Genomic DNA, 26,072 nt, shown 5'->3' with positions numbered 1-26,072 from the left:
GTCTGTGGCTTTTCATTGTAGAGATATTGAAATGTCTTTCAAGAGTTGACCAAAAAAAACCCAAACAAACAGTGATGCACAATATTTGAAGGGCAATTAAAGACCAAGGATCTGTGTGATGTATTTCCTTTTACCTTATTATTTTGAAAATTAACCTGTTGAAATGCTTTTAGAGTTGTATTGATTAATGGTGTTTTTGGTAGTATTGGTGGGGTTTGGGATGTGAGGAAGGGGGATTTGCTTGTTAATAATGCTATTAATTTTAAATTTCTAGGAGAAGAAGAAAAGAAGTAACGAGGACTCCCAGATACAAGAGCCTGATGATGTTTTCCTCCCTCCTGTGGCAGAAGTGTCTTCTCAGGCTACTAAAGTGCAAGTGGAGCAACCAGGAGAATTCACAGAAATTAAGCTCAGCGATGAAGCGGAGCATGGAAAAGCTGTGACTGATTTGTGTGACATCTCCCTCAATAATTTAACTTTAGCAAGCCAAAGATCTCTGACAACAGCTGCAGAGCCTTCAGCAGATGGAGGAGAGAGGAAAGCTGGTCCTTCACATGAGGAGTGTGGAGGGGACGTTGAGAAAAGTGAAAAAAGCAAGCTGGACAAACCTCCCAGCTTTGTGGAGGTGGTTGCTGGTGGATCAGAAAACTCTGATGCGTTGGGCAGTTCCTTTCATTCCAGTGCAGCTGCTTCTCAGGCGGTAGTGGGCATTGCAAGGGGCAAAGAAACTGAGAATGTACAAGATGCTAAAAGTCCTCTTGTCAGTTTCTCAGAGAAGCCTCCTTTGAGTCCCTCGCAGCCCTGTGAGAAATCCAAAACACGTGTTCATCGCTTGGGGTTGAAATCAGTTTATCCAGACTTGTCCACTGAGTTGTCCTATGAGAGACCAACCATAATGGCAGTCAAACCTTTGCTGCACAATGAAAGGCTTTATCCGGAGCTGCCAACTGAACCTGAACTCATGCCTTTTACCAGAGAACAGCTGAAAATTTTTGAGCCCTGTTCATGGCTTGAGAACGTTGACTCCTACACAGAGGAATTTGAAAGTGTTGCTCATCAGGACAGGCACGAGTTTTATGAACTGCTCCTCAACTACATGCGCTGTCGGAAGCAGCTTTTGCTGGCGGAGGCGGAGCTGCAGGCTATGACGACAGACTGCCAAAATATTAAGGGGAGGTTATGGACTTTTAAGGAAGAGCAGAAGACTGTGCAGGTGCTGTTGTGAAGCTACTTTTGTGGCATAACTATCTGGATGTGATTCGGAATGCTTTTTTTGGTCACTGTTCTGAAATTAATGTTTGGCTTTGCTTTTTTCTTCCACCAAACCCGGCTTTGAATTTCAGAGTATCACCCTGTTGCAATTTAAGACAGTTTATTGTTTGATATCAAATCAGGTATAGGGTGTAGGATCTGTTTTATTGATCTCTTTCGGATCCAGGTTTGTGTTTGAACTGTGTCTATCAAATTCTGCCTGTGGTGTTGGATTAAGTTTGTGCCACAATACTTGCAGAAAATGGAAGTTGTATGTAGTGAGATAGGGCTGTCTGTAGACTGTCAGAATGACCGTAGTGGTGATGTCCCATCTGTCCTGCTGCCTGTAGTGATAGTTTTCACTGCCATCGTTCCTGGCTGTGTCCTACTGTCAGAGGTGCAGATCTTGAGGAATTGGAGTCATACAGTCTCGCATGTGACCCTGTTACTGGGAGCACAGGGTGTATGATGTACATCCACCTTCAGGAACAGCTGCTCCACGTGTGTATCTGTGGTTACAGTCGCTGCTGTGGTGCTCGTGTAGTCCTGTAGCATTGCTGCTTACAATCCAGAGGGGATCTGAGGAACTTCAGAGGAATGTTCCCCCCAAACTCATTCAGTGTGGTTCATTTTTGGAACTTTATGGTTGTTGTGGGAGTGAGTGAAATTGTCCTGGTGCTCCTGTGCTGTTTCTAGCCAGCACATCATCAAAATGGCTACAAGGTGTTAAATACCTATGTGTGTGGTGGTTCTCACTACTCCTGTGAGTTCACATCTAAAGGTAGTGCTCTCTTGTGCAGTTCTCAGAGTTTAATGTTGAGTGATGTCTGCTGGGAAAATTGGAATCTTCTTTTTACTTGGGATATAATGGACATGTATCAGTGAACCTCATTGGACTCTCAGCTTTGTGCAGTTAAGCTCCTACATGGAGGGTGCTTTTGGCTTCACTCTTAATCCTTTTTGTGCATTTTGTGGTTGGCTAAGCTTGCTACCTGCTTTATTCCCTCCTGCTTCACTATTTATTGTATATCCAGAATAGTTGTTTTCTGAATACCAATTTAAAATTCTTATAGTTTAAAAAATATAAGACCAAACTTTCAAAGTGCATGATCTGGAAGTGTGTTTTCTGGTTGCATAAAAGAATAATAGAAGTGTGTCATGGCTTTCTTTAGCTGAAGAATTGGAGGTAAGAAGAATAGAAGATTGTTCTCATCTTCTAATTCTAGTTTGGGAAGATGAATGCAGTTCATTTCAGAAAACTTAAACTAATTATGGGGAAGCTGCTATAAATACAGAGTTCTGGGAGTTTTTTAAAAAGATTTAACATGTTCCAGTTTAAAATATCAGACTTAAATATTTATGGGAGTCTATAAACTGCTGATCATGTACAGTCACCTTGAGTAGAAAGATCTGAGTTTGTTCATATCTGTCTGTGATACAGGCAGCTCACTTCATATCTAAATTTGATTTCATTTCTAAATTTGAGTTGTTGAGGGTTCGTAAGAATCATTTTTTATGAAGTCAGGATATGCATCTTCGTTGTTCAGTGGTTATGAAAAATATGTAGAATGTTCCCAAATGTTTGCGCGCCTGTAAACTTTGAAATCTGCTGAGGGGAGAGTTATGTCTGGGTCACTTTCTGTGAGCACGTTTGACTGAGTGACAGAATCACTGACTTGAAATAACTGCTTTCTTTTCAGGGTGTCTGTGCAGATCAGTGCAAAGTGACAGGTCACCATCGCTACCAGACGGTGGAGATGAATGGAAGTGTGTTGGGAGAACTGAAAAAGTTGTTTGAAGCCAAAGCAGAGCACGTGCATCAGACACTGGCACTGCACTCCTACACGTCGGTGCTGTCTCGGTTACAGGTGGAGTCCTATGTCTACAGGTTGCTCAACAGTTCCTCCCTGCTGAGATCAGTGGCTCTTCAGCAGCAAGAGCAAGGTGTGTTCCTAGTCCACTGCCATGCTATTGGGGCTGCCCAGCACCTTCTTCACCTGAAGTTTTAGAGGCTTGTTGGTGGGATTTGTGTACTGGCGTGTAGCTCCTGTGATATAAAAACCTGTTGATTTTTATGGAGGGATCAGTGAAACGCTTTTCTCATGTAAGAACTCTATTTTTATTACCTTGTTGTCCTAGAGAGTGGAAGTTGAGTGCAGGATTCCGTTCTATGTAGGCTACATACTGCCATGGATTACTCTAGAGGAACAGCAGGTGGGATGGGACACCTGGAGCTCAATCTGTTGTTATTAAGCTGCCATACAATAATGCAGTCCCTTTTCCAAACTGATGATGCACAATTTTAGAAATAACTTCCTGCTGTACTGCTTTTGGAAGGCCGTTTGAAATCTTGCAGCTCTAATACTTGAAAATCATTTTAGTTTTCATCCTATACGTATCACGTATTTGGATTTCTGCCTATATCATACTTGGACTAAAATGTGAATCTCTCTGGTACTTATCCTTCTTTGACATCCTCGCTTTGTCCTCCACCTCCTGGTTGGTTTATATGCGTAGTAAATTGGAGATGCTTATAAAATTTATGTTGAGGGAAGGTCTTTAATGAGAGTAAATGGAGTATTCTTGTAATTTACCCTTCAGTGCTTGATTGTTAGTTTGCTAAGTAAGTGTTCTTTGTCAGTTTTAACAAGCAGGTGTGTTAAAATATCTTGGTGTCTATAGATATAGAGAGGAGGTTTTCTATGTAGCCTCAGAACAACTATGTGCTCTACTATTCTGAAAGCTGTTGATGAATGCTCCTTAATTCTTTTTTTTTTTATTTTTATTTGCAGTTTCAAAACAGTCTGAAAATCTTTCTTCAGACTTGAGCCACTTGAAAGAGTGTATCAGTGTTCTCTTCAGTTTCACTCGCAGAGTTATTGAAGATCCTCAGTTTAAGAGTGACCTTCTCATGTGGCTGCAGAGACTGGTGAGGGTGTAAGCAGGGATGGAGCTGCTAGATCCAACGCATGGGATGAATTACAGAATTAGTTCTGAAAATGCTATTGTTTTTCCTGCTGACCCACACGCAACTGATCTTTTGGGCTTGTGCTCTTGTGAGCAGAGTGTCTTACTGGATTAGAATGAGTTCCCTGGTTTGATGAAGTCAGTGAAGGTCAGCTGTAGTAACGAAGTCTGGCACACGAGCAGACAACACTGCGCACATTGGTTTTAAGTTTATTTTTTGTAATGCACGTGGAGTATTAATGCTTTTGCTCACTTTGTAATTTGGATCAGCATTTTTGAGAAACTTCTGTTCTTGCTTATTTTTAAATGAGAAAGTTTTTAATATAGTTATAATTAATTTTCTGCACTGTAAAGAATGATTATCATTGTGGCTTATCAGCCAGGTCTTTAAATACTGTTATACTGCAAGTTGCTCTGGAAACTGAGACTTTGTCAAAAATGTGAAGGAGAAAGAAAAATGCAGTATTATTCAACTTACCAAGACTACCTTGAAATTATTTACACCAGTCCAATATTTTTTTCCTTTAGGTTTCAGTGTTGCAACGAATTGGCTGTCCTGGTGACCATCTCTTCCTTTTCAACCACATCTTGCGTTGCCCAGCTGGGATTGGTGAATGGGCTGTTCCATTCATTCAGGTATGAATGTTTAATTCTTTGGTTTTGGAAGGCTGGAATGGGTGAGGTGAGATTGGAAGCACCTCTCTGTGTGAGTTACAAGTTTTGAGAAAGAACAGTTTTTACAGCATGCCCATTGAAACTTGTGTTTCCCTGAAAAGTTCATTAGCTGGGTAGATTTGAAGGCAAGGAAGAGGATTCAGTTTGTATGGTTTAAAGAGGGCACACATATCCACAGGTATTGGAACTCTGTTTCAAAGAGGGAAAGACATTGGAAATCTAGCCATAAGAAAAGATCCCAATTGTGCTAACAGGGAAAAGGCAAGCAATGAAAGGTCATTAGGTGTAGCATTGTAACTTCCCCTGTGCTCAAAACTCCTAGCTTCCCCTTTAGTGCCAAGATGTATATGGGAGAGGCAGAGAATTGTTATTTTGTGGTCCTCTTGGTGTTTTTTGTCCTTATTTAAATTCCTTTCCATAAGTACTTCACAGTAGTACCCAATATTGTGCCATAGCAGCACTACCTCCTGAATGTTGGAACTGTCTTTTATGAATAGTTTTTGGTCTGAACAAGAAGCTAGTAGAAAATTCTGAGTGAAACTCAGAATATGAATTTTGCACTTAAAACTGATTTTCCCATTGTTTTACTTGGACTGTAACTTAGATTTACTTAGGTCTTTTATGTTTAATTGCAGATTAGAGTCTTGGATAACCCATCAGGTGTCTTTCATTTCATGCAATCTCTTGCCTTGCTTATGTCTCCTGTTAAGTAAGTATGAAAATAAAATTTTGCAAAATTCTGCTGATTTAGGAGTAGAAAACACCATGGTAGAAAATCTTTTTTTCCACAGCCCTGAAAGTGCTCAAATAGATTCACAGTTAAAGATTTTTACTCGTTCACCTTGGAATACAGTCTTGGCAGTACTTTCTCCTTCTGCACAAGGTGTGGTTAAGGCTTGCCTCTAACCATGAAATAGCTGTTTTAATGAACTGTTTTAATACTGATTTAATGATTATTGTTTTCAACTGTGAGTTCTGAAATGGAGTTCTTGCCTTGCATGATGACCTGTTCAGAATACTGTTTCTGCAACAGATGGCCTTGAATAAAGTGATTGCTAATTTGGTGTAGATTCTGGTTATGTTTCCTAGTTTGTTTTTCATGTTTTTTTAAAATCTGGATGGAATATGTGGTGCTTGGAGGGCTAGCTACTGAAACCAGTCATTAGTGAAAGCTCCTGTTATGTGCTTTAGATAATATGTATTACTTTGACTCACCGACTCAGATGTTAATGTCAGAGGAGCAATCTGCTGGTGTTTAGGGTTTTGTGAACTTGATCCAGAGTCAACAGGGACTTCTGGCTTGTTGTAGAATATTGTTTTAAAATGTTTTGTTTTCCCTTTCCAGTCTAGAGCTTTTTTGTGTCCTTAGGGTGCGTGTGTTGTTGGTGGGTTATTAGGATGTCCTTCAACAAAAACTCATGCAAAATGTCTGGACTGGCTCTCTTAACTGTTCATACAAGAGCATGGAGACTCCACATGGCTTTAATATCAGAGGTCTGACATTTGTCTGGTATACCACCTGTGTATCAGGAGCCAGTTTAAATTTTAAACCCAATTTAGAATAGGCTGCTAGTGCTGTGAAATTCGTAATTGTGAAACTGGTATGTTTCTATTATCAGTGTAGGTATTCAGAGGGTAATACGGTGCCAGAATTTTGCTGTGTGTTCAGAGTTCTGCCACAACATTCCTACTTAAAAGGAAGCTAGCTGTTACTATTTTAACTTCTTATGTAGCCTTTCTGTATGTTTGTTTAACTTGCTGGTATATATTTGAAAAGCTAAGGGTTTATGTGACAGAGAGTCTTAAAACTGGTGTCCCAGACTCACAGAAGCATAAGATGGAACTGGAGCTGGCTTGATATGAAGCAATTCTTTCCTGGAAGTTCTTTGGTTGTGATAGCTCAATGTACTACTGTCGGCATGGTGTTAGTTAATGCAGCCTCAAAAGTAGTGTAGTGAAGCTGACCTGCACAAGTCTTGTAGGACACCAGGTTATTTAACATTTCTTGTTGTTTAATTTGTTTCGATTTGTCTTCGTGGATATGGGTTAACCCCAGAAGGCAGCTAAGCCTCACACATCTGTTTCCCCTGTAGTTGGAAGGGTAAAAAGTAAGTGCAAAATCTTGTGAGGTACAGGTAAAGACAAATTAGTAGGTGAAGCAGAAGTAGTGCAGTGCATGCAAACAAAACAAAATAAGGAATTCAGTTCATACTTCCCTGCTGGCAGGTAGGTGTAGAGCCATTTCCAGGAAAGCAGGACTTTTTGTATGTAGTGTTCCCAATAAACACAAATGCCATTACTCAGAATATTCCCCCTCCCCTTCTTCCTTCTTTCCTCCAGTATTTACAGCTGAGACATGGCACTGTAAGATGTGGGATATCCTGTTGGTCCATCTTAGTCAGCTGTTCTGACTATGTCCCCTCGCAGCATCTGGAGCACTCCAAGTTGGCAGGATAGCATGGGAAGCAGAAAAAGCACTGTGTGAGCACTGTTCTGCAACTAAAACATCAGTGTTTTACCAAGACTGCTATAGTTGTTCAAAGCACTGCTCCATAGAGGCTGCTGTGAAGAAAATCAACTTCTTCCCAGTCAAAACCAATACAGTACAGTCTTGTAAGGAAAAGATAATGAAATTCAGGGTTTTTAATTTTCTGATTTCCCTAAACTTGATTTTTATTTTAAATTAGAAATCGTGTGGAGTTCATGTGCCATATGAAACCAAACGAAAGGAAAAGCTCCTCTTCCTCTGGGAAAGAATCTGGAAACTGGACACTGGTAGATGAAGGAGGAGAAGAGGTACAGCAAATGACCTTTTTTTTTTTTCCCTTTATGTGCTTTTATGCAGCCTTACTGTATTGATCGTGTGAAATGGAGTAAGAAAGACTGACTTGTTTAGTGGCATCATGTGAAATTATTTATTTTTTATTTTCCTTCTACCTCTGTAATGTAATAATAGATAATCATGGTAGAAAATAGAGTTTCTAGGAATGACTAATAACAATGGATTTAAGGGGGCTGTTGCATGGAAGTAGTCCATTTGAATTCTACTTCTCTTCATAAACCACATTTCTGAAAAAAGCATTTCCAGTTCTGTTTCCTAGTTGGTGAGTACACAAACACAGCCACGAATTCTGGAGCTTATGCATGTAGGAGGAAGAGTTTAGTTATACTTTGTTTTGCTCCCTCAAATAAACTGGAATTAGTGCAGATTGTGAAGCCCTTTACTGTGCTTTTTGGTGGAAAGGAAGTTACGCTGACTTGAGTTTATCTACAGGATGAGGATCCTGAAACAAGCTGGATTTTGCTTTTGGAAGATGACCTGATTGTTCTGTTGTCCCAGTTTCCATTTCATGAACTGTTTCAGCACTTCCTTGGGTTTAAGTCTGCAGGTAAAACAGCTGTTTTTCTTATAGTAATTGTGTTAATGATTATAAAGGCCAGGAATACTGCTGCGTTATGGGAGTCTCTGATTTGAAGTTATAATGAACATGTACAAGAACTCACAGACTAAACAGATAAGGTACAAATGTATGATATTTATACGGGATAACTTAAAATGTTACAGCAACACTAGCAAGCAAAACACTGGAGTCCCTTAGTGTTATCTTCTAAGTGTTTATGCTCATAGATGTGCTTTCAGAAATAATTTTTCCTTCTTGCCTATGAGCTGTACTGTACTGTGACTGTTCTCCAATTATTTCTTCATTCTCGTTAAATCTGCGGCCTGTTACATAAAGCAACTGCTTGTTAGAGATTTTAAAAGCTGCAGACTCTTTGTGCTTTCATACTTAGCAGGTATTTGTTGTCTGTTTCATAAAGGAAACATAAATTTTAATTTATGTCTGTCTCACAGGCAGTGAAAATGATCTCTGTTGCTTAGAGTGTTTCTGAAGGAAAGAATCCAGAATTTATGCATGTTTTTTTAGACTTAACTTCTTCTATCTTGATCTTAGGTACTTATTTTCCTGAAAAAACAACTTCTCAGGAGATGATGAAGATTTTTGCTTTTGCAAACTCCTTGGTGGAACTTCTGTCTGTGGGATTAGAAACATTTAACAGAGCACGGTACCGACAGTTCGTGAAGCGAATTGGTCAGCTGATCAAGTAAGGGAGTATTTCCTCTGTAGTGTAGTTGAATCTTTTTTATACATTTAAAATTTAGATTTCTTTAATGAATAAGCTAGCCAAGAGCTGGTTTGGGTTTATTTTTGTTTTTACAGTTAGTTGGTTTAGGGTTAGCTGGTCTGTTACCTGAAGTCCCTGCGTCCTTTACTTGAAAACTACCTGCAAACTCTAAATGCTGTAGCTGCAGAAGAGAGCCGTATGAACTGTGAAACATCAGCAAATTTTCTTTAATCTTCCTTTCTTACAGACTGTGCTACTGCTTACTTGCAGTTATAATCTAGAATTGTTCTAGTTTTAGGTTGGTGTTTTTTCTTTTTTTTCTTTAATTGCACCTTGAAAATGTTCTTATTGCTGCATGAAGCAAGTGTAACTGGAAGCTAAAAGCTGCTTTTTATTTTTAAATGCTTAGCACCCACTTGTCTTCTATGAGTGTGCTTTTAAGGGGGATGCATTTATATTGCTTAGTGTAATTAATCTTTTATGGTTTTGTTTCGTGCTCTGTCTGTGTTTTGTATGGTGATGATGTGCTTAATGATACCTCTGCAACTTTGTTCTGCTGTGTAGGATGACACTTTGTCATGTGAGTGACCACTGGGCCCAGTACATTAGTGGCAATAAGCTGTATGGATCAATAGGGCATCCGTACTCCATGGACAAATTACAGCTGGAGTTTGATGAGCTGTTTTTCAGAGCTGTTCTGCATGTTCTGAAGGCAAAAAGGTAAGCTGTCCAGCGTGGCTGATACTGGCTTCATTTTGGAGGTGTGAGATATTTGAAACTGGGAATTGCAGTAATTTTAGATACTTCATGGTTTAAACAAGACTGTAATATGCAGGATTTTTCAGCACATTGGGAGCATTAAGATGGGAAGAATTACACCTTGAATTCTAGTATCTGGCTGAAGCTCTGGGGACTTGTTCAGAAATAGGTTAACTTGAAATCAGAGGTACAAAACACATCTTCACATTCCTAATTCTGTCCTGACTGTATGGCAGGGGTGTGGGCATATGGCTGTTTTGTGTTGAGGTTTATCAGGATGAAACTCTTTTTGCTTGTTTCTTCAAACCTAACAGGCTGGGAGTCTGGCTCTTCATGTCTGAGATGCCCTATGGAACATTATCCAGTAATATGCTCTGGAAGCTCTTCTTTGTCATGCACTGTGCAGAGAGTGAGAACTTGGAAAAGCTCTGCTCTACTTTACAGCCTGCTGACTTCAAACAGAGACTGGAAGGTAGGATTTCTTCACTCAGAACCAATTCTAACAGATTCAGCTGCAGTTGCATGAGCAACAGGTTTAATTCTTTGCAGGCTCCACTGTTAAATATACCCTCTGCAGCGTGACTGGTCCAGTGGCCTGAGAATTGTCTTGGGTAGTGTAACAGGAATTAGTTTTTTCTCCCTCCTAGCTGCATCAGAAAGATGCAAGAGTGCCATGCAGCAGGTACATCTTGTGTGTTCTCATGTCTAGTTCCATCTTGACCTTCAACAGCATTTGCAGAGTGATTTAGATCCTGAAATACAGCATTTTGTATTACTTGGGTTTTTAAGAGCTGTTTTTTGTTAGAATTGGAATTATAGGGATTGGAAGAGACCTGTGGAGACTGAGTCCAGCCCCTTTGCTGAGAGCAGGTTCCTTACAGTAGGTTGAGCAGGAAAGACTTAAATCTTCAGCTGTAGCTAGCTGTATAAATATTCCTTCATCTGTTTCTAAACTTGGTAGTTCTGGTTTCAGCAGTTTGTGTTGTTGGATATTTGCTTATCTTCCACAGCTATAGACACTGTCTACAGATGCTTTTTTTGTTTTATGTAGTTCCTCTCTCTTTTCCCTTAACTTCAATCTTCTCAGCCATCGTGCAGGCTTCAGCTATAGCAGACTTGCGTAGAAGCCAGTTTGAATGCTGCCTTTCCTTTGCTTCTTTCTTCATGAGAAAACTTTTCAGGACTTGATTAACAGGGAGACAGATAACCAAAGCAGTGACTGCCTACTCTGCAACCTCTTTCCTATCTCAAGAAAGAGCAAGTCTCACTGCCTGTCAGTTTTACTTTTCCGCTAGCTGACAGTCCACCTTTCACCATGTCAGCAAAATCTTGGAGAAAATTGTGGTCTTGAGAAATTACTAAGTGTCTTAACTCTGTTTGCAAGGTAGCTGTCACTTAGAGCAATGAATACAGAGTGCAAGAGGGATGTCAAGTTCCTTTCTTTCCCTTGTTCTTTCCCTTTCCCATGTGGCTTATTCTGCTGTGCCTTTTTATACAGTAATGACCAAGTCTTTTCTTGTTCTTAAATAAGGAGATGAGTGGGTGGGACAACAGCTGTGTGTCTACTGTATCTTTCAAGACTGCAGTTTGTATTACTGTATGGAAAAACTCTTCATTAAATTGCACAGTTCTCCAGCACATTGTTCATGTGTTGCGTTGGCTGTAGCAGTTTGATCTCAGGCTGAAGTACAGTTGCAAGATTCTTGAAAGGACTTGATACAGGGCCTAACCTGAGTGGATCTGCTTAATCACAAATGTGAAAATGCCTGCCTGTGCCAGCTAAGTGCTGGCATACGACAGAGTGCTTTTTCAGCATGTCCAGGTGCTGTGGTAAGATCACTGTAAAATGTTTATGGTGGTGTGTTTTGCTTCAGAGGAAGCAGGCCACTATGCAAACTGCTTGACAGCTGAAGTGCAGCTTTCAGTGTGTGCTTTGATTTTGAGAGAAATAAAATAAAATACTCACACACACACACACACACATAGTTAAAATCCTGTTCAGATTTCTTTGTATTCTTCTCTTTTTGTTTTCTTCCACTCTGAGGATTGTTGTTTTTGTTTTTGTTTTTGTTTTTTTTCTTCTGTTTGCCTGCATTTCACTCTTGAATTTAAAGAACTTCAATTCTCTGCTTTCAGATATATTTTCCAAACAAGTATATTCAGTAATTTTGTCATATTGAGTTTGAGAAGCAGAAATTGATCTTTCTTTGTAATTCATCAGCATATCTTAGGCCCAGTGATAGGTGTTTGTTTGTAATCAGCATAGAATGATCTCTCTAGTTTAATTGCTACTTGAGATCATGGTAAGTAGAATTAGCAGAGTCTCTTGATTTATCTAAATCTCTCAGCTCAGCTTGGGCTTAGTTTTAGTCTTTTCTTGGATGTGACACTGGTTGAAAACAGGATGTTTCTGTGTAATTTAGACTTCATCTGATGAACTTATTGCTGCAATCTATCATGGAAGCTGAAACCATGAGAACATTCTTAAAAAACAAAAACTCAAGCAGTTCTTCCTGTGGGTGAGCTTTTTTCGAAGCAGTTTTAGCTTTCACTTTGGATGACTGGTATATTTTCTGAATCACGTGGGCTTGCTACACATTACAGTGTTCCTTGCACCTTTTTTAAAATCAACTGGTACTAGTCATTTCTGAAGAGAGGATCATGACTTGCAGGTTTCCATTAATGATAATTCCTTTGTAACTGATTTTTTCTCTGGGATCAGACTGTATAGAAGTATTGATTATGTATGTCCTAAAACACCAGTTTGTGACTTTTCTAGACCCACACCACCTCGAAAGTTTTGAAAAGTATCTCCAGTCAATGAACTGCTCCGAAGAAATCTGTCTGCTCACCACATTTGCTCAGATGGCACAAACCAAACGAGCTGATGTTGATGAGGATTTCATTAAAATCATTGTTTTGGAGATATATGAGGTAAGAAATATTTCTGGTCCGTTCGGCAGAGGATGGAGGTGATCATGTTCATTTTAACTGTGGGAACTGTGTCTGTTTAAACATGAAACATTCATGGTTTCTGTAGTTTCGCAGTTAAAAAAAAACAACTGATATAATCCTGCTTCTGAGGTTCATAATGTAGTACTGAATTAAAATATTCTAAATTGTTGGTTTTTTTTCTTTATGGAGCAGATTTTCTAAGACTAAGCCAGAATGAAACACAAACAAAACCACATTTTTGTTTTTTTCTTTAACTTGAAGCTCTAAGATTCCTTGTGTAGCGTGTTGGTTTTTTCGTTTTTGTTGTTTTTATATGCTTACTTTTGGTCTATTTCTCTGCTGCTGGCCTCATAATTTCATCAGCTGTTTAGACAATTGTTTCTAATGTTGGCGTTTTTCAACCTTGTTGTCCAGAATGGGGAAGAACAACTTGGTTCTGTGTTTTCACAAAGATGGTAGATTGCAGTGTCAGTGAAGGTCAGCCGTAACGAGTAACTTCTTTTTCCTCATCTTCTCAGGTGTCGTATGTTAGCCTTTCAACTAGGGAGACATTTTCAAAAGTTGGTCGAGAGCTCTTGGGAGCAATTGCCAGTGTTCATACACAGATTATTTCTGTGCTGTTGGATCGAGTTAAAGAGACAATTGAGAGAGTTGGAATGGTAAGTGATAACCTCTGTCATTTAAAGCAGGCGCCCAGGTAGAAATCATAGAAGCTATGTGCAGATTCAGTTCAGTATGAAAGGGTCATGTTATAGACCTGTCTGGGCTTTTAATTTTTGTTGTATTACTGTTTAAAGCATAAGAGCATAGTACAGGTTATTATTCCATGCTAAATACTGAATTGCCTTTTATTTTCTGTCCTCAAAGGTTTCTCTGTATCTGTTCAAAGAATTGCCTTTGTACCTGTGGAAACCTTCTTCATCTGAAATAGCACTGATTCGAGACTGGTTACTGAATTACAGCCTAACCACTGTGGAGAATAAACTGGCCTGCATTATCTTGGAAGGTCTCAACTGGGGATTGGGTGAGCAGGTATGTGTTAAAGCCAGGATGCTTGAACCTGGGTGGGTTTTCAGAGGAGAAAGTATTACTCAGCCTGGGACTGTAACTGAATTCGGAGACAGTTATATGCTGTTGATACTATAGCTGTACATTTGAAGGCATGGGATGGGAAATTCACAGTGACTTTCTAGCCTTCTGCCTGAGGATTTGCTTGTGTTGGTTTCCTGTAGCACTGTAGCTGAAATTGAAAGAGGCTGAAGCAGGAATGTTTTTTTTGTCTCCAGTAAGGGAAATAGCTGACAAAACTGCTGACAGGATACTTCTTGTGAGTCACTTTATAAAGATATTTGTGACAGCAGAAAATAGAGGGATCCCCCAGTGATGTTTATGAGGGTGGTGTGACTGTAGTTTGCAGGATTGTATCCAGATATGTTTTCACAATGTAAGAAAACTCATGATCGAAATAGAGGTTTCGAAGCCTTCACATTTTTTTTAAATGATGTGGAAACATTGCATAATAGGTTTGCTCTAGAAGCCTAATCTGGAGGATTCAATCCAAACTGAGTGTATTTTTTTTTTAAAGAGAAACAAGGAATAGAATTGGGAAAAATCCTGTAGCTTATGTTCAGTCATTTTGGTATTGTAATGATTGTACAAAATTCTTCCCTTTGCTGTGTTGGTAACTGGAGTACTGGAGTAAAGGTTGCTTTACTTTTTCTCCCTATTTTTGACTACAGTTGAAAACAAGTGAACGGGTGGGAAAATTTAACTGGGAAGTCTTTGCAATAGCAGTTGTGTCAGAGATGGGAGTGAAAATATTTCACTGAAGTTGCAGAAGCCTTTTAAATGAAGCAGAATTCTGATGTGGTTCTGGATTCTGTTTTTAGAAGGATGTCCTTCATCTGGACCCAGCCATCCATTCTGAAGTTGCATTGATGGTCCTTGAAGCATACTTGAAATATCTCCCCCAGAAACCGTATGCTGGATTGCTTTCTGAAAGCATAAAGCAGGTATTCCTTCTTCAAATCTACAGGGAAGAAGGTACTGCTAGCAACAGATAAGAAAAGCTACACAGAAGGACTGTTTTGTTTCTTATCATCCTTTTAGGAGCTACACTATCAGGATATTATCATCGTAATATCCCAGATCTGAATATTTTTGCACTCGCAATGCTGTCTGAAAATAGTGCTATTTTCCTATGTGAGAAAATAAGTGTTTTTAATTTGTTCTCTTGTAGATTTGTATTGTTGTCTAGCCTGTAGTTACATTGTTACAGTCTATTCTTCCTAAGCATCATCTGCTCATGCAGAGTTGGGCAGCACTTGCTTATTGAGAGGGTATTGATGCAACTGGTGAACATAAGAGGCATCCTTCCAGTGGCTCCAGTTCTTAATTTTACTTCATTTGAAGGCTGGAGTGTTCATCTCTTTTAGGAGCATTTTAATAGTGATCAGTGCTGTGTTCCCTGAACACCCTACAAACACTTTTATATTGATTTTTACAGCACACTGATGACTGAGGAAGGTATGGCTGCAAGTTACAGAAGGGGAGTGGAAGGTTAGAAAGACCGAAGTTAAAAATACCTTTTTTAGATATTCAATCGAAGATGCTTGCATGTATTTATTCAAAGCTCCTAGCACTGTGTTGTTGCTTTGTCTCAGTATTTCCTATACAGTGTTTTCTCCTTTCCTGCACTCCTGTGCTTCCCCCCACACCTCCCAAGTCTCTTTTCCCCACACTTTAGCACTTCATTATTTTCTCTGCACTTCTCTGTCTTCTTTCTCTGCCCTACTTAATTATATTTTGTTATTTTGTGACATCTAGATGAGTTCTCTGCCCAAACCTGCTACAACCTAGGTTGCTACTTGTATTGTTGGATCTGTACTAACTGGAGCTTGAGGAACATTTCTGCTTAGGTTTTTCTATACCCCCACTAAAAATGGAAGAAATGTCTGCATTGACTCATAAATCTGAAATTTACACTGATCTGTCAGAGCTTGTACACTACTTTTCTTAAAGAGCAGATGAAATTTGAAATCTTTTGATCTAAGCAGACTGTTCATGATAACAGGCACATATGTGTTGCACAAAGACTTTTCCTGTCCACGTTAAAAACATCTCTTTAAGAGGAAACTAAATTTTTAGACTTCGTTGACAGGTGGTAATTTTTATATGTATTTGTTTATTTTAAAAAATGCCAAACATCTTCAGAGATGTGTGATGCTTGGTGTTTGTTTTTGTTTTTCCTTTTTTGGGTAAAAATATTTACTCAGTCAGGCTGGTATTTAGTAGGGGAAACTTCAGCACAACAAGGTGGTTTGGTAGCTTTTAACAAAAGAGATGGGTGAAGGGAGAGAGGAGATGGAAATCAAGGTCACGGAAACACAGATTTGAAGTTAAATTAATTGCTGGTGACTCACAAGGTGAGTCTGAAAAATAATTACTGCTGTACTGGTCCACTGTCAGGGTATTTTGAAGGGATAAGCTCATCCAAGCTGACTGGAGTCCTCCCATACTGCTGCCATATGTGATGTGGTATGGATGTGCTTCCCCTCATTGCTGCTACTTTTGCTTTGTTTCAGGTCTCTTATCTAGCTAGCATTGTTCGTTATGGAGAAACACCAGAGAGTTCCTTCAACCAATGGGCATGGGGCTTGATTTTGAGATTAAAGCTTCACAGAAATGACCGTGGCATACAGTGTGGCTGGCCTGCAGTTCCTGTATCTGACAGCGTGCTTGACATGACAGAATCAATCACACTTCACCCCCTTCTGAAGGCTGTTAAAGCAGGCATTCCTATTGGCTGTTACCTTGCACTGGCAATGACCACACTAGGTCACAGGTAAGTGTGTTTTCTGGGTTTGCTATAAATGGATGACCTGGGAAAAGAGGACCCTGCTCACTCTAGTGGTGAGCTAAGAGCTATTAACATCATATTAAGTTGGAAGATGATAACAGACTTCTGATGTGAGGCTTGAGCAGTCTTTAAGGACAAACAGTTTTGAACACTACAACTACCTTTATTTTCCAAAAACTTTTCCAAAAATTGCCTTTTCCAAAACATTAGGATCAAAACAGTGATTAGAACTAATATGGAAACTGAGGCATTATTTCTGGCCGTTATGATCATATTATCTTTCAACCACACTCAGCTACGGGACAACTCCTAACAACTTCCTAGCTGAGCTGCCATAAGAGTATTCAGAAAATACTGAGGAAGCCACTCAAGCTGATAATAATCAATGAGTAATTGAGAACTTTATAACCTTGATACTGAACCTCCTAGTTGTTTCCAGTACTTTCAGCTGGTTTGTAGGTATAGCTCTTGGAAATAATCAGGTGTACTATTTGAATAAGATGCAGAGGCAGGGATAGATTAGATTTAATTAATCAGTCTCTCCCAGGTTTTGAAAATATCTCTTGCTCCTAATAGAAGTTCTATTTCCTTCATATAATATTGCTGTACTTTTTCCAGACAAATTGTCTTGTGTTTCTTCTTCCAACCATTGTTTGGTGCTGTGGCTATGCCATAGATTCATACATGCTTATTAATAGCGCTAGGTTGACTTGGCACTACTCTGAAGGTATTCTGGTTTGAAGATGGATGTTTTTACATGACTGAATGCAGAATGAAGAACAAGGAACCTTTTTACTTTTGATATTTTTTTTCAAACACAGTTTATGAACTTGTTAAGAACCATTTCAAATAATCTGCTATCTAAATAAAAGTGCTGATATTTCTCAAACAAAAGTATGAGGCCCGTAATGTTAATAGAAAGAGGAAATAAAGAGCTTTAATGTATGCTAGTAACTTAATACTTAATTTAATAGAATCACAGAATATCCTGAATTGGAAAGTACCCACAGGGATCAGTGAGTCCAGCCTGTGTCCCCCACACAGGACCACCTGACATCCAAGCCTGTTGTTCAGATGCTCCTCAAGTTCTGGCAGCTCAAGGCCATGACCACTGCCTGGAATGGTCTCTCTGAGCCATGCCCACCACCCTCTGGTGAGGAATTCTTTCTTTTCGCCCAGCCTGACCTTGCCCTATGCAGCCCCATGCTGTCCCACTTGTCCTGTTGATGTCACTAGAGGGGACAGGGCTTAACACCATCCCTGTGCTTCCCTGCAGGCTGCCATGAGTCTTCCCCTCAGCCTCCTCAGGGCTGAACAAACAAGGGACCTCAGCTGGTCTTCATAGTCTTGCCTTCGTACCCTTCACCATCTTCATGGCTCTGTTTGGACACTCTCTAGTACTTTTATGTCCTGCTGGCATTGTGGTTCCCAAACCAAAGCATCCAGTGCTGCAGCAGCACATAGCAGAGCAGGGCAATCCCTCCCCTCTCCTGGCTGGCAGCCCTGGGCCTGATACACCTCAGAGCAAGACTGGTTCTTCGGGCTGCAGAGCACACTGCTGCTCTGATTCAAGTTGTCACCGACCAGAACTCCCACATTCCTTTCTTTAGGGCTGCTCTCCAGCTTCTCATCCGTAAGTCTGTACAAATAGCTAGGATTGCCCCTTCAGAGGTGCAGACTCTGGCACTTGCACTTTTTAAACTTGGTATGGCTGATGATCATTCAGCCCTCTAATTCACTAAGATCTTTCTGCAAGGCCTCTTGACCCTCCCAAAATTTAGTTTCATCTGCAAACTTGGTATGCATTTGAGTCCTGTGTCCAAGGATTTATTAAAGCAGTAAAGATAACTGACCCCAAAATGGAGCCATGAGGAACCCCACATTTCTGTGGCTGCAGATTAGACATAAGATTAATGTTTACTATCTTGTCTGAACATGCAGTACTTTTTTCCCCTATCAAAACCTGATGCAGAGCAGTGTGCCAAGAAACTCAGTAGTCAGTTTTCTGGACAACAGTGGTAAAGTTCATCAGATCTAGCTGTAACTGCAGTACAAACTGTAAGGTAATGCTTGAGCTTCATCTGTAGGGAGTGGAGAAAAAAGTCCAGAGGATCATCTATCCTAAGGCAATGTCAAGGCAGGTAATATGAAACTCCTTCTGTAGATATTGCCATTGTCTTGAGGGAGAGATTGGTTGACAAGGTTAGGCAGGAGCCATGAGCTTTAAATTATTGTTAATTTTGTTTTGTTTTATATTGTTTATTATTAATTATTATTATTGCCTTGGGTGAAGTCTCCCATCTTCATTGAGGTATGGATGTATGTGTATATGTGTAGATATACATTTAAGTCCTCCAAAAGACAGGAAATACTGAAGAAATCTTTCAGCTATTTAATAACTCTTCAGCTGAAGAAAAAAGTTCTGAATTTAGCTCTTTGGGATATCAAAGTTTGTGTAAATCTATGTGTAAATCTTTACGTCTCATTTCACAAAAAAGACCAGCATTCCATGTCTGTTTTTTCTTCTTTTTTTTTTTTTTTCAGTAATCTACATGTTTTTCCTTTTTTGTTGTTATTCTGTTTTTACAGCATTGAGAAGTTCTGTGCTGAAGGGATCCCTCTTTTGGGTATACTTGTCCAGTCTAGATACTTGAGAACAGTAGTCCATGTACTGGATAAAGTTTTACCCATATTTTACTCTTGCCAATATTATCTCCTGAAGAGTGAACAGTAAGTATGATATGTTCCTAACATGTTTATTGCTTAAGGCTGGTGAAAGTTAGTCTTAAGTGTATTATTTATTCTGGGTTTTGTGTTTAGTGAGAATGTGACATGACAGGGAAGAATATCTGCTTTATTTGCCAAAATACTTTTTGTCTTGTGGTTGAGAAGGCGGTTGTGGAAGCTCCTAGCTTGAGGTGATTGGGAAAGATAAGCAGTTGATACTGCCTAACTGTGTCCTTACTGGAGCAATAAATGGGAATGTTCCCAGGTGCTGGGCCTCAGTTCTTTGTCCTGGTAAGTTAGTAATGCGGTCTCTCATGTGCTTTTGGTTTGTACCACGTGGTAGCTCCTCAGACAAATCCTGGGCTGCACTTGTGTGCTGTTACGGGTCAAGAACTATTCCCAAAAGACAGCCTTGCTGTGACCCACCTCTTTAGGAGGGTAGGAGAATCAACTGCAGGTGCAAAGTTTGTTCTGCTGCTTGGTTTTAGTACCAGGCAGTGATCTGAAATGTATTTAACTGAATAGATTGAATGAGTGTCTTTCAAAGAGTTAGAGCTCTTCTGTGGAAGTTTCTGTGACTGGAATATCTGGTGCAGCCCATCTGTTGCTTCCAGGAAGCACTGCCTTTTCTAAAAAGCTAAATGGAAACTACAAGCTACTGCTTGCTGTCTGCACAGCTGTACACTTGCAGTTCCCAGTTTGGCCACGTTTCAAGACTTATGCTGTGTCATGTACTGTTCAGTTCTCAGATTTTGGAAGCATCCCACAATTTCGGATGCTTTCATTTCTGGTAAAGCAGCCTGTAACTACAGTCTACTTTGAACTGCTCATACTGTACAAGTGATGTGGTTAAAATGGAGCTATTAACTTTGCAACATGGTTGTAAAGCAAAACCTTAGTATGTGGGTGTCATTAGTGCTGTTGAATTTTTGTGCTCAAGTTTTAAATTCTCCAGAAAGAGTTCTCCTGTTTGTCATGCTGAACGATTTATTTTAGGATTAATTAATGGAGTTTAATTTGTTGATATTCTTAGGTTTTTATCTCATGTCCAACTGTTCCTTCAGCTGGATAGTGGAGTCCCTCAAGGCATGACCCAGCAGGTCACCCATAAGGTAACACAGCACTTGACAGGAGCAAGTTATGGAGAAAATGTTAAACTGCTCAGCAGTATGATACAGGTAAGAAGATTAAAAAAAAACAAACACAACAAAACAGTTGTGGGAGAAATACCTAATAATATATATGTGTGTATATATGTATGTATGTTTACATTTTATATAAATATTTGTATGTTAAACTAAGGTAATACTTAAAGTTACAAAGGTACAGAATGTGTCAGTTCTGCAACCACATAATGTTCTTTATTGGGCTTGAAGTGTTGGCTTTGGTTTCCTGAAATACTTTGGTTCAAGCTTGCCTAAATTTGGCAAGGTCAAAAGGTCAACAGGTCAACAATACGTGCATGAAAAACTACTTGGAGGATAGATTTCCTACTATCAGAACTCCTTCTGAAAAGGGAAATTGGCACAGATCACTACTGTCTCACTTGAGATAGTTGAAGATTGAGGTAGATACATAAATGTTTGACAGCTTTGCTTTTAACCATCAATTTATAACCACAGCATGACAAAACGTTTCTGTGTTCAGAAACAGCAGTGAAGAACCAAAGCCCACTATCATCTAAAAGTAAGGACTAAGAGATGCTTGTCTGCTCTGGGAGATCCTTTTGCAGGAGCAGCAGGCAGCACTTCAGACACAGGTGCTGTTTGTGTCTGCAGGTTGTAGGGGATCCTGCTTATTGGAGAATTTGTTTTTGCTAATCCCATCAGATGCATAGATCTCTGAGATGCAGAATCTCTTTTGAAAGTTGGAGATGACAAAGCCGTATTTTTGCACAGGTATAGAGAGCATCGTGTTAAGGACATGCCCGTAGCCTCATGCAAGCTGAACAGTTGTTCAGCAAATCTTCGTGCTTCAATTCAAGCTGAAGGAAAGCTCTTGAATAATTCTATCCTTGAATTTGTCAGACTCACATCTTCCGAAGTGGCCAGCCAAACGGAGTGGGGCCGACTGCAGTACTGGAGTTCTGGGTTCAGGTCCTCATCAGCCAGCAGCTGTGGCACAGGGACCAGGCAACGCTCTACTTACTGGATCACTTATGTAAAGCTGCTTTTCAGTACAGCCAGGAAGACTGCATACAAAAGCTGCTTTACCAGCAGCACAAGGTATATGGGTGTGGTGTGTTCCTGTGACTGTTGGATAAATATAATTTTGATATGAATCTGTTTTCCTGAAAGGCAACAAGAACAGTTGCAACAATGAGTGACAATGTCGTTATGCTGTTTGATTTGGTTCTGAATAGCTCAGGATGAGTGGAATAACTGATAATTGATCGATGATTAAAACCTATCTGAAACTCAGATTTCATTCAGAGGAGTTCTACCATAGTATTTTAGTTTGTATTCTTTGCATTTTGTATGTTAAACAGTATCTTTAGGGCAAAGTAGAGCATCCTGTCTTGAAAAAAACAGTGTCACTGTAAAACAAACTTTTCACTGATGAGAAGTAAGGTGCAAGCATGGGATTCAATGGTAACTGACTGAGCTGTGGTTGGAAAGTAATGCTATGAGTCAGAAACGAACCTCAGGAAAAGCAGCATGATATCTCTGTAGCTTGTAAATCATCTATTAGGCCTCTTAGGGGAAAAAATGTTTTGTGTTTCCTTGCAGAATGCTTTAGGGTATCATTGTGACAAAGGTCTGCTGTCTTCTCTTGTTAGCTGGATTGTGGCAGGCAATGTGACTCCCTCCTTTGTTGAGGGCAATGCCAACTCATCTCAGGTAAGTGTGGTGTTACATAAACAGCCCTGGGAAAAGCAACGCACAGGTGTTTGTTTTTTCCTGCTTTCATGGGGTTTTGTAGATTTTCTCTTGCTCTTTCTTTCTCCCTACCTCTCTTTCTACAAGTATTGTGATAAAATCCTAATTTAGCTGAACAAAGTGTTGCAGATTTCTTATACCCGTGAGAGCAGGGGCATTCTTCCACGGAAGAGTTTTGTTGGATCTGTGTCCAATAATGCATAAGTAGAATTAATTTGTTAAGACTAATACAAATCTTTAGTCACTTTTGATATATTTAGCAGGAGAAAGTGTGTAAAGGCTGATTCTTCTACTAGACTCATCCATTTCTGATTAATATTTTCCCTTCTCCTCAAATATAAAGATGAACAAAGTAAAGCCTAGCACTACCCCAGCTGAAGGTGGAGTGCTCAAAATTAGACGCTGAACAAAAAGGATCTGTGCCTGTAAATAAGGAGGAAACTGTTTTTCAGTTTCCTTTTCTTGATGTGACACTACTTCTGCAGATTTTTAATGAGAGTCTGGAAAAGAAAGAAAACAGCAAGCAAGTTTGTTGTCAGTATTTCTGTTGTTATTGTGTTGTACAGGTCTGGTTTTCGTGGATGGTGTTAAATATTGAGTCCATATTTGAAGAAGACTCACAGCTCCGCAGAGTTGTGGAGGGGGAGTTAATTATTAATGATTTGTCTCCTGATCAAGCTTTGAAGGTGAGAGAGCTGTTCATTCTCTACTCATAGGGGAACAGCTGTGGTAAAATACTCTTCTCTATTGTGCAGTTTTTATCTCTTTCACTTTTAGGATAAAAGCGTAACTAATACCTTACCTGCTTGGCTTTCCAGGGGGGAAATGTATTTAATGGAAGCTTTGCTTTGTGTTTTGAGTTGAATATTTAAAGACTACTCTATAAATCTGTTTTTAATATGTAATTGTTTACAGAAAACTTAATTCAGTAACTGTTGCGTTTATTTGATATCCTGGGTCATCTGAATGCCTTTCAGTCTGCGGGGCATTGATTCTGTATCACTGAGATGAGTGCTCTTGTTTTACAGGTGGGAAAATGTCTGTCAGAAAATGTTTTAAATCTGAATTTTACAAAAACTGAGTGCCTTGTTTCTCCCTGCTGCTGCTGTGTTCTCTAACACCACCGGCCTTATTGGAGCCTAAAACAAGAATGTCTGCCTCTGTGAGGAAGACCTGTAATTGCACCATAGGCCCTTACATTGGCTTTTCATTACAGTAGTACTCCCATTCATGCTTTTATAATTTTTTCACAAGCTTTAGTGGCAGCAGCATTGTTCTCTAAGAGCCATTACATGGTGTATAGATGTATCACAAATTTACATACGAACGTATTCAAACTTTCAAACTGAGTTTTCATGCTGTGCTGATCTGCTGGGATAAGCTGTTACAACCTGCTGCAGGGAACTGCACCATGGCACTTGTCTGAAAACGTTTCCTTTGCAGAAAGCCCAGACCCAGCTGAAGCTGCCTGTTGTGCCTTCGCTTCAGAGGCTCATGATTTATCGCTGGGCCCATCAAGCCCTTGCTACTCCTGCTGATCACCCTCTCATGCCACTAATCTGGCAGAAATTCTTCCTGCTTTACCTTCACAGACCGGGACCACAGTATGGGTGAGTCTGATCATAAAGGCTGTGGCAAAATAGCGAGCACTGGGATGCTTGCAGTGTAGTAAATGCCTCACTCATCTGAGAGCAGTGGTTACCAGTAACTACTCCACAGTCAGTTTAGTTGCAGATGTCCTGATTTGGCACTCAACTTTTCTTTGTTTATTTTCAGATTACCTGTAGATGGCTGTATTGGAAGACGATTTTTCCAGAGTGCAGCCCACGTTAACTTATTAAATGAAATGAAGCAGCGCCTAACAGAGGTGGCAGACTTCCACCACGCTGCCAGCAAAGCACTAAAAGTGGAGAGTCCTGTAAAGAGCAGTGACAGACCACTGGAGAAGGCGAGCTGCTTGCCAGGTTACCTGACTTCACCAGAATTGCATAAGGAGCTTGTCAGGTAAAGAAGGCCTGCTTTGTTCAGTTTCATTCAAGACAGATGCTTGAACTGCTAGCTGCTGTGCTACTGGAGTAGTGTTAGCCGTGGGAGATGTGAAGGGTTGCAGCTCTTGGCTGATCTAGAGTACCTAAGCACTTGTTACGTACCGAGTTGTGGTCATATCTCTGTTGATACAAGGTGTTCTATTGAAGGGAGTTGATCTTACTAATTAAAGCACCACATTATTGATAGAGTTGTCACTCTCCTTAAGGGAGAGTTTTGTTTTTTAATTAATGCTATTCCCATTTTGTTAAAGTACTTCTTGTTTAGGCATATCTGCTACTTTTATGTGCATTACTGACTATCAGTGTAAGAGCTGCATTCTGTGTATATATATATATGTTTGACACAGACTGGGCCCCAGCTTTCATCTGGGTACAGCAAGGAATCCACTGGGAACTTCAGCACATGATTCAGTTAGCACAGTTTACCAACTTAGTGTGCCAGAGCTGAGCTGTGATTGTGTTATGTGCTAGCCTGAAAGTGGTACGTCTGCTTACCAAAACCTTAGTGAAAGCATCTCCTCACTTTTGAGTAGGTTAAGGAGATACTCGGTTATTGCAACTCAGCTGATGAACACTCATCTTTGTAAGGAAATTGGCTGTTTCTAGAGCCATGTATCTCAATGAAACCATAAGTAAATACAGAAGTGCATATTTCTGTTGCACAGACTTGTGATTTGAGAAGTGTACCTTAAAAAATATTTGCAGTGTTACAGTGTCTGAATTTTCCTAGAAACTACAGTTGGAAAAGATAACAAGTAGGAGTCCCTTGTTGAGGGGGGTTGGGCACACAGCATCTGCTGTATGAGCTGCTGACAAGTGATTCCCCCCAGCAATCAATATGTACTCTACAAGCAAACAAGGGAGCTTATAAATCCTTTTCAGTCATAGATGAAAAATAATCTAGAGACGTTCACTGACTATAACTTGATTAATATTTTGTCGGCCTTTCGTTTCAAAGGATTTCCCCACTCCATCATAAATCTGGAGTGTTCTGCAGCAAAATAAATCTTATGCTCAGAAAGTTTAATGGCCATCTAGACAAAAGAGAAAATATGGGCTGAATTAATCAGGGCTGACTTTTGAACTTCCATTTTCTCGTCAGTGACATTGATGCAGAAAACAGGAGTTTGTTTGTGATATTTAATACTATGGTACGAAGATGTGGTGATGGTCTTGTTCTCCCCCGTATTCAATCAGGAAAACTTGGATGGTATGATTTGAAAAATAGGTAGCACTCATCATAGTGAAGGATGAGATACGTATATTTTTTGAAGTACAGAGTTAGGAGAGAAAGAAATGAGGGTAATGTTGGTGTGAATCTGAATCTGAAAAGAAAATAATAGGACAACACAGGTGCGAGTTTCAGAGCAGGCTTCTTAGGTACATATATATCTTCCTTGGTCTTTTGCATGGGCTTATTGATGTAATTCTCTAACTTAGGACCCAGGGTTGGAATCTTTTCTTATGTACTGTTAGTGTAAATGTCTTGCTGTTCTGAATTTGTACAGTTACTCTTGGTTATTGCACTTCTTGAGTGGTGAGTGTGGAACAGGCTCCCCAGGGCTGCTGGAGCTGAAGGAGCATTTGGACACTGCTCTGAAATGTGGAGTTAGGCATTTGAGCTGTCCTGTGTGGAGTCCCATGCTGGACCCACGGTGTTTGTGGGTCCCTTCCAACTCAGGATTCTCCATGGCTCTAGTTTCTTTGCACTGGTGCTCTTGAGCTCAGACTTAGAAAACTAATCAGAAAGCCTCTGAAAAGTCTAAATTTTGACCCATATCAACTCTTACAGTGGTTTGTTGCCTTAACTTTAAGCCTGCAGAATGA

The 26,072-nt window shown here is 39.9% G+C and overlaps 1 protein-coding gene across 1 annotated transcript in view; it reads left to right on the top strand.

Moving 5' to 3' along the window:
• EPG5 (ectopic P-granules 5 autophagy tethering factor) overlaps positions 1 to 26,072 on the top strand; it is a 49,772-nt gene that overhangs the window by 2,607 nt on the left and 21,093 nt on the right. Inside the window, exons 2-23 of the mRNA XM_052670708.1 lie at positions 275 to 1,213; positions 2,952 to 3,195; positions 4,044 to 4,180; positions 4,747 to 4,854; positions 5,529 to 5,602; positions 7,581 to 7,689; positions 8,168 to 8,282; positions 8,847 to 8,997; positions 9,583 to 9,738; positions 10,092 to 10,249; positions 12,557 to 12,711; positions 13,251 to 13,391; positions 13,600 to 13,764; positions 14,622 to 14,744; positions 16,317 to 16,576; positions 19,181 to 19,321; positions 20,352 to 20,496; positions 21,346 to 21,543; positions 22,048 to 22,158; positions 22,764 to 22,883; positions 23,641 to 23,807; positions 23,974 to 24,201. Coding sequence (XP_052526668.1) covers positions 275 to 1,213; positions 2,952 to 3,195; positions 4,044 to 4,180; positions 4,747 to 4,854; positions 5,529 to 5,602; positions 7,581 to 7,689; positions 8,168 to 8,282; positions 8,847 to 8,997; positions 9,583 to 9,738; positions 10,092 to 10,249; positions 12,557 to 12,711; positions 13,251 to 13,391; positions 13,600 to 13,764; positions 14,622 to 14,744; positions 16,317 to 16,576; positions 19,181 to 19,321; positions 20,352 to 20,496; positions 21,346 to 21,543; positions 22,048 to 22,158; positions 22,764 to 22,883; positions 23,641 to 23,807; positions 23,974 to 24,201 — 4,145 coding nt within the window. The remainder of the gene's footprint in view (positions 1 to 274; positions 1,214 to 2,951; positions 3,196 to 4,043; positions 4,181 to 4,746; positions 4,855 to 5,528; positions 5,603 to 7,580; positions 7,690 to 8,167; positions 8,283 to 8,846; positions 8,998 to 9,582; positions 9,739 to 10,091; positions 10,250 to 12,556; positions 12,712 to 13,250; positions 13,392 to 13,599; positions 13,765 to 14,621; positions 14,745 to 16,316; positions 16,577 to 19,180; positions 19,322 to 20,351; positions 20,497 to 21,345; positions 21,544 to 22,047; positions 22,159 to 22,763; positions 22,884 to 23,640; positions 23,808 to 23,973; positions 24,202 to 26,072) is intronic.

This window comes from Tympanuchus pallidicinctus, unplaced genomic scaffold (genome assembly GCF_026119805.1).
Source record: "Tympanuchus pallidicinctus isolate F22 unplaced genomic scaffold, pur_lepc_1.0 scaffold9, whole genome shotgun sequence".
In the NCBI taxonomy this organism is placed as follows: domain Eukaryota; kingdom Metazoa; phylum Chordata; class Aves; order Galliformes; family Phasianidae; genus Tympanuchus; species Tympanuchus pallidicinctus.
The sequence above is the reverse complement of the archived record's forward strand: the minus strand, read 5'-3'. Positions and strand labels throughout refer to the sequence as shown.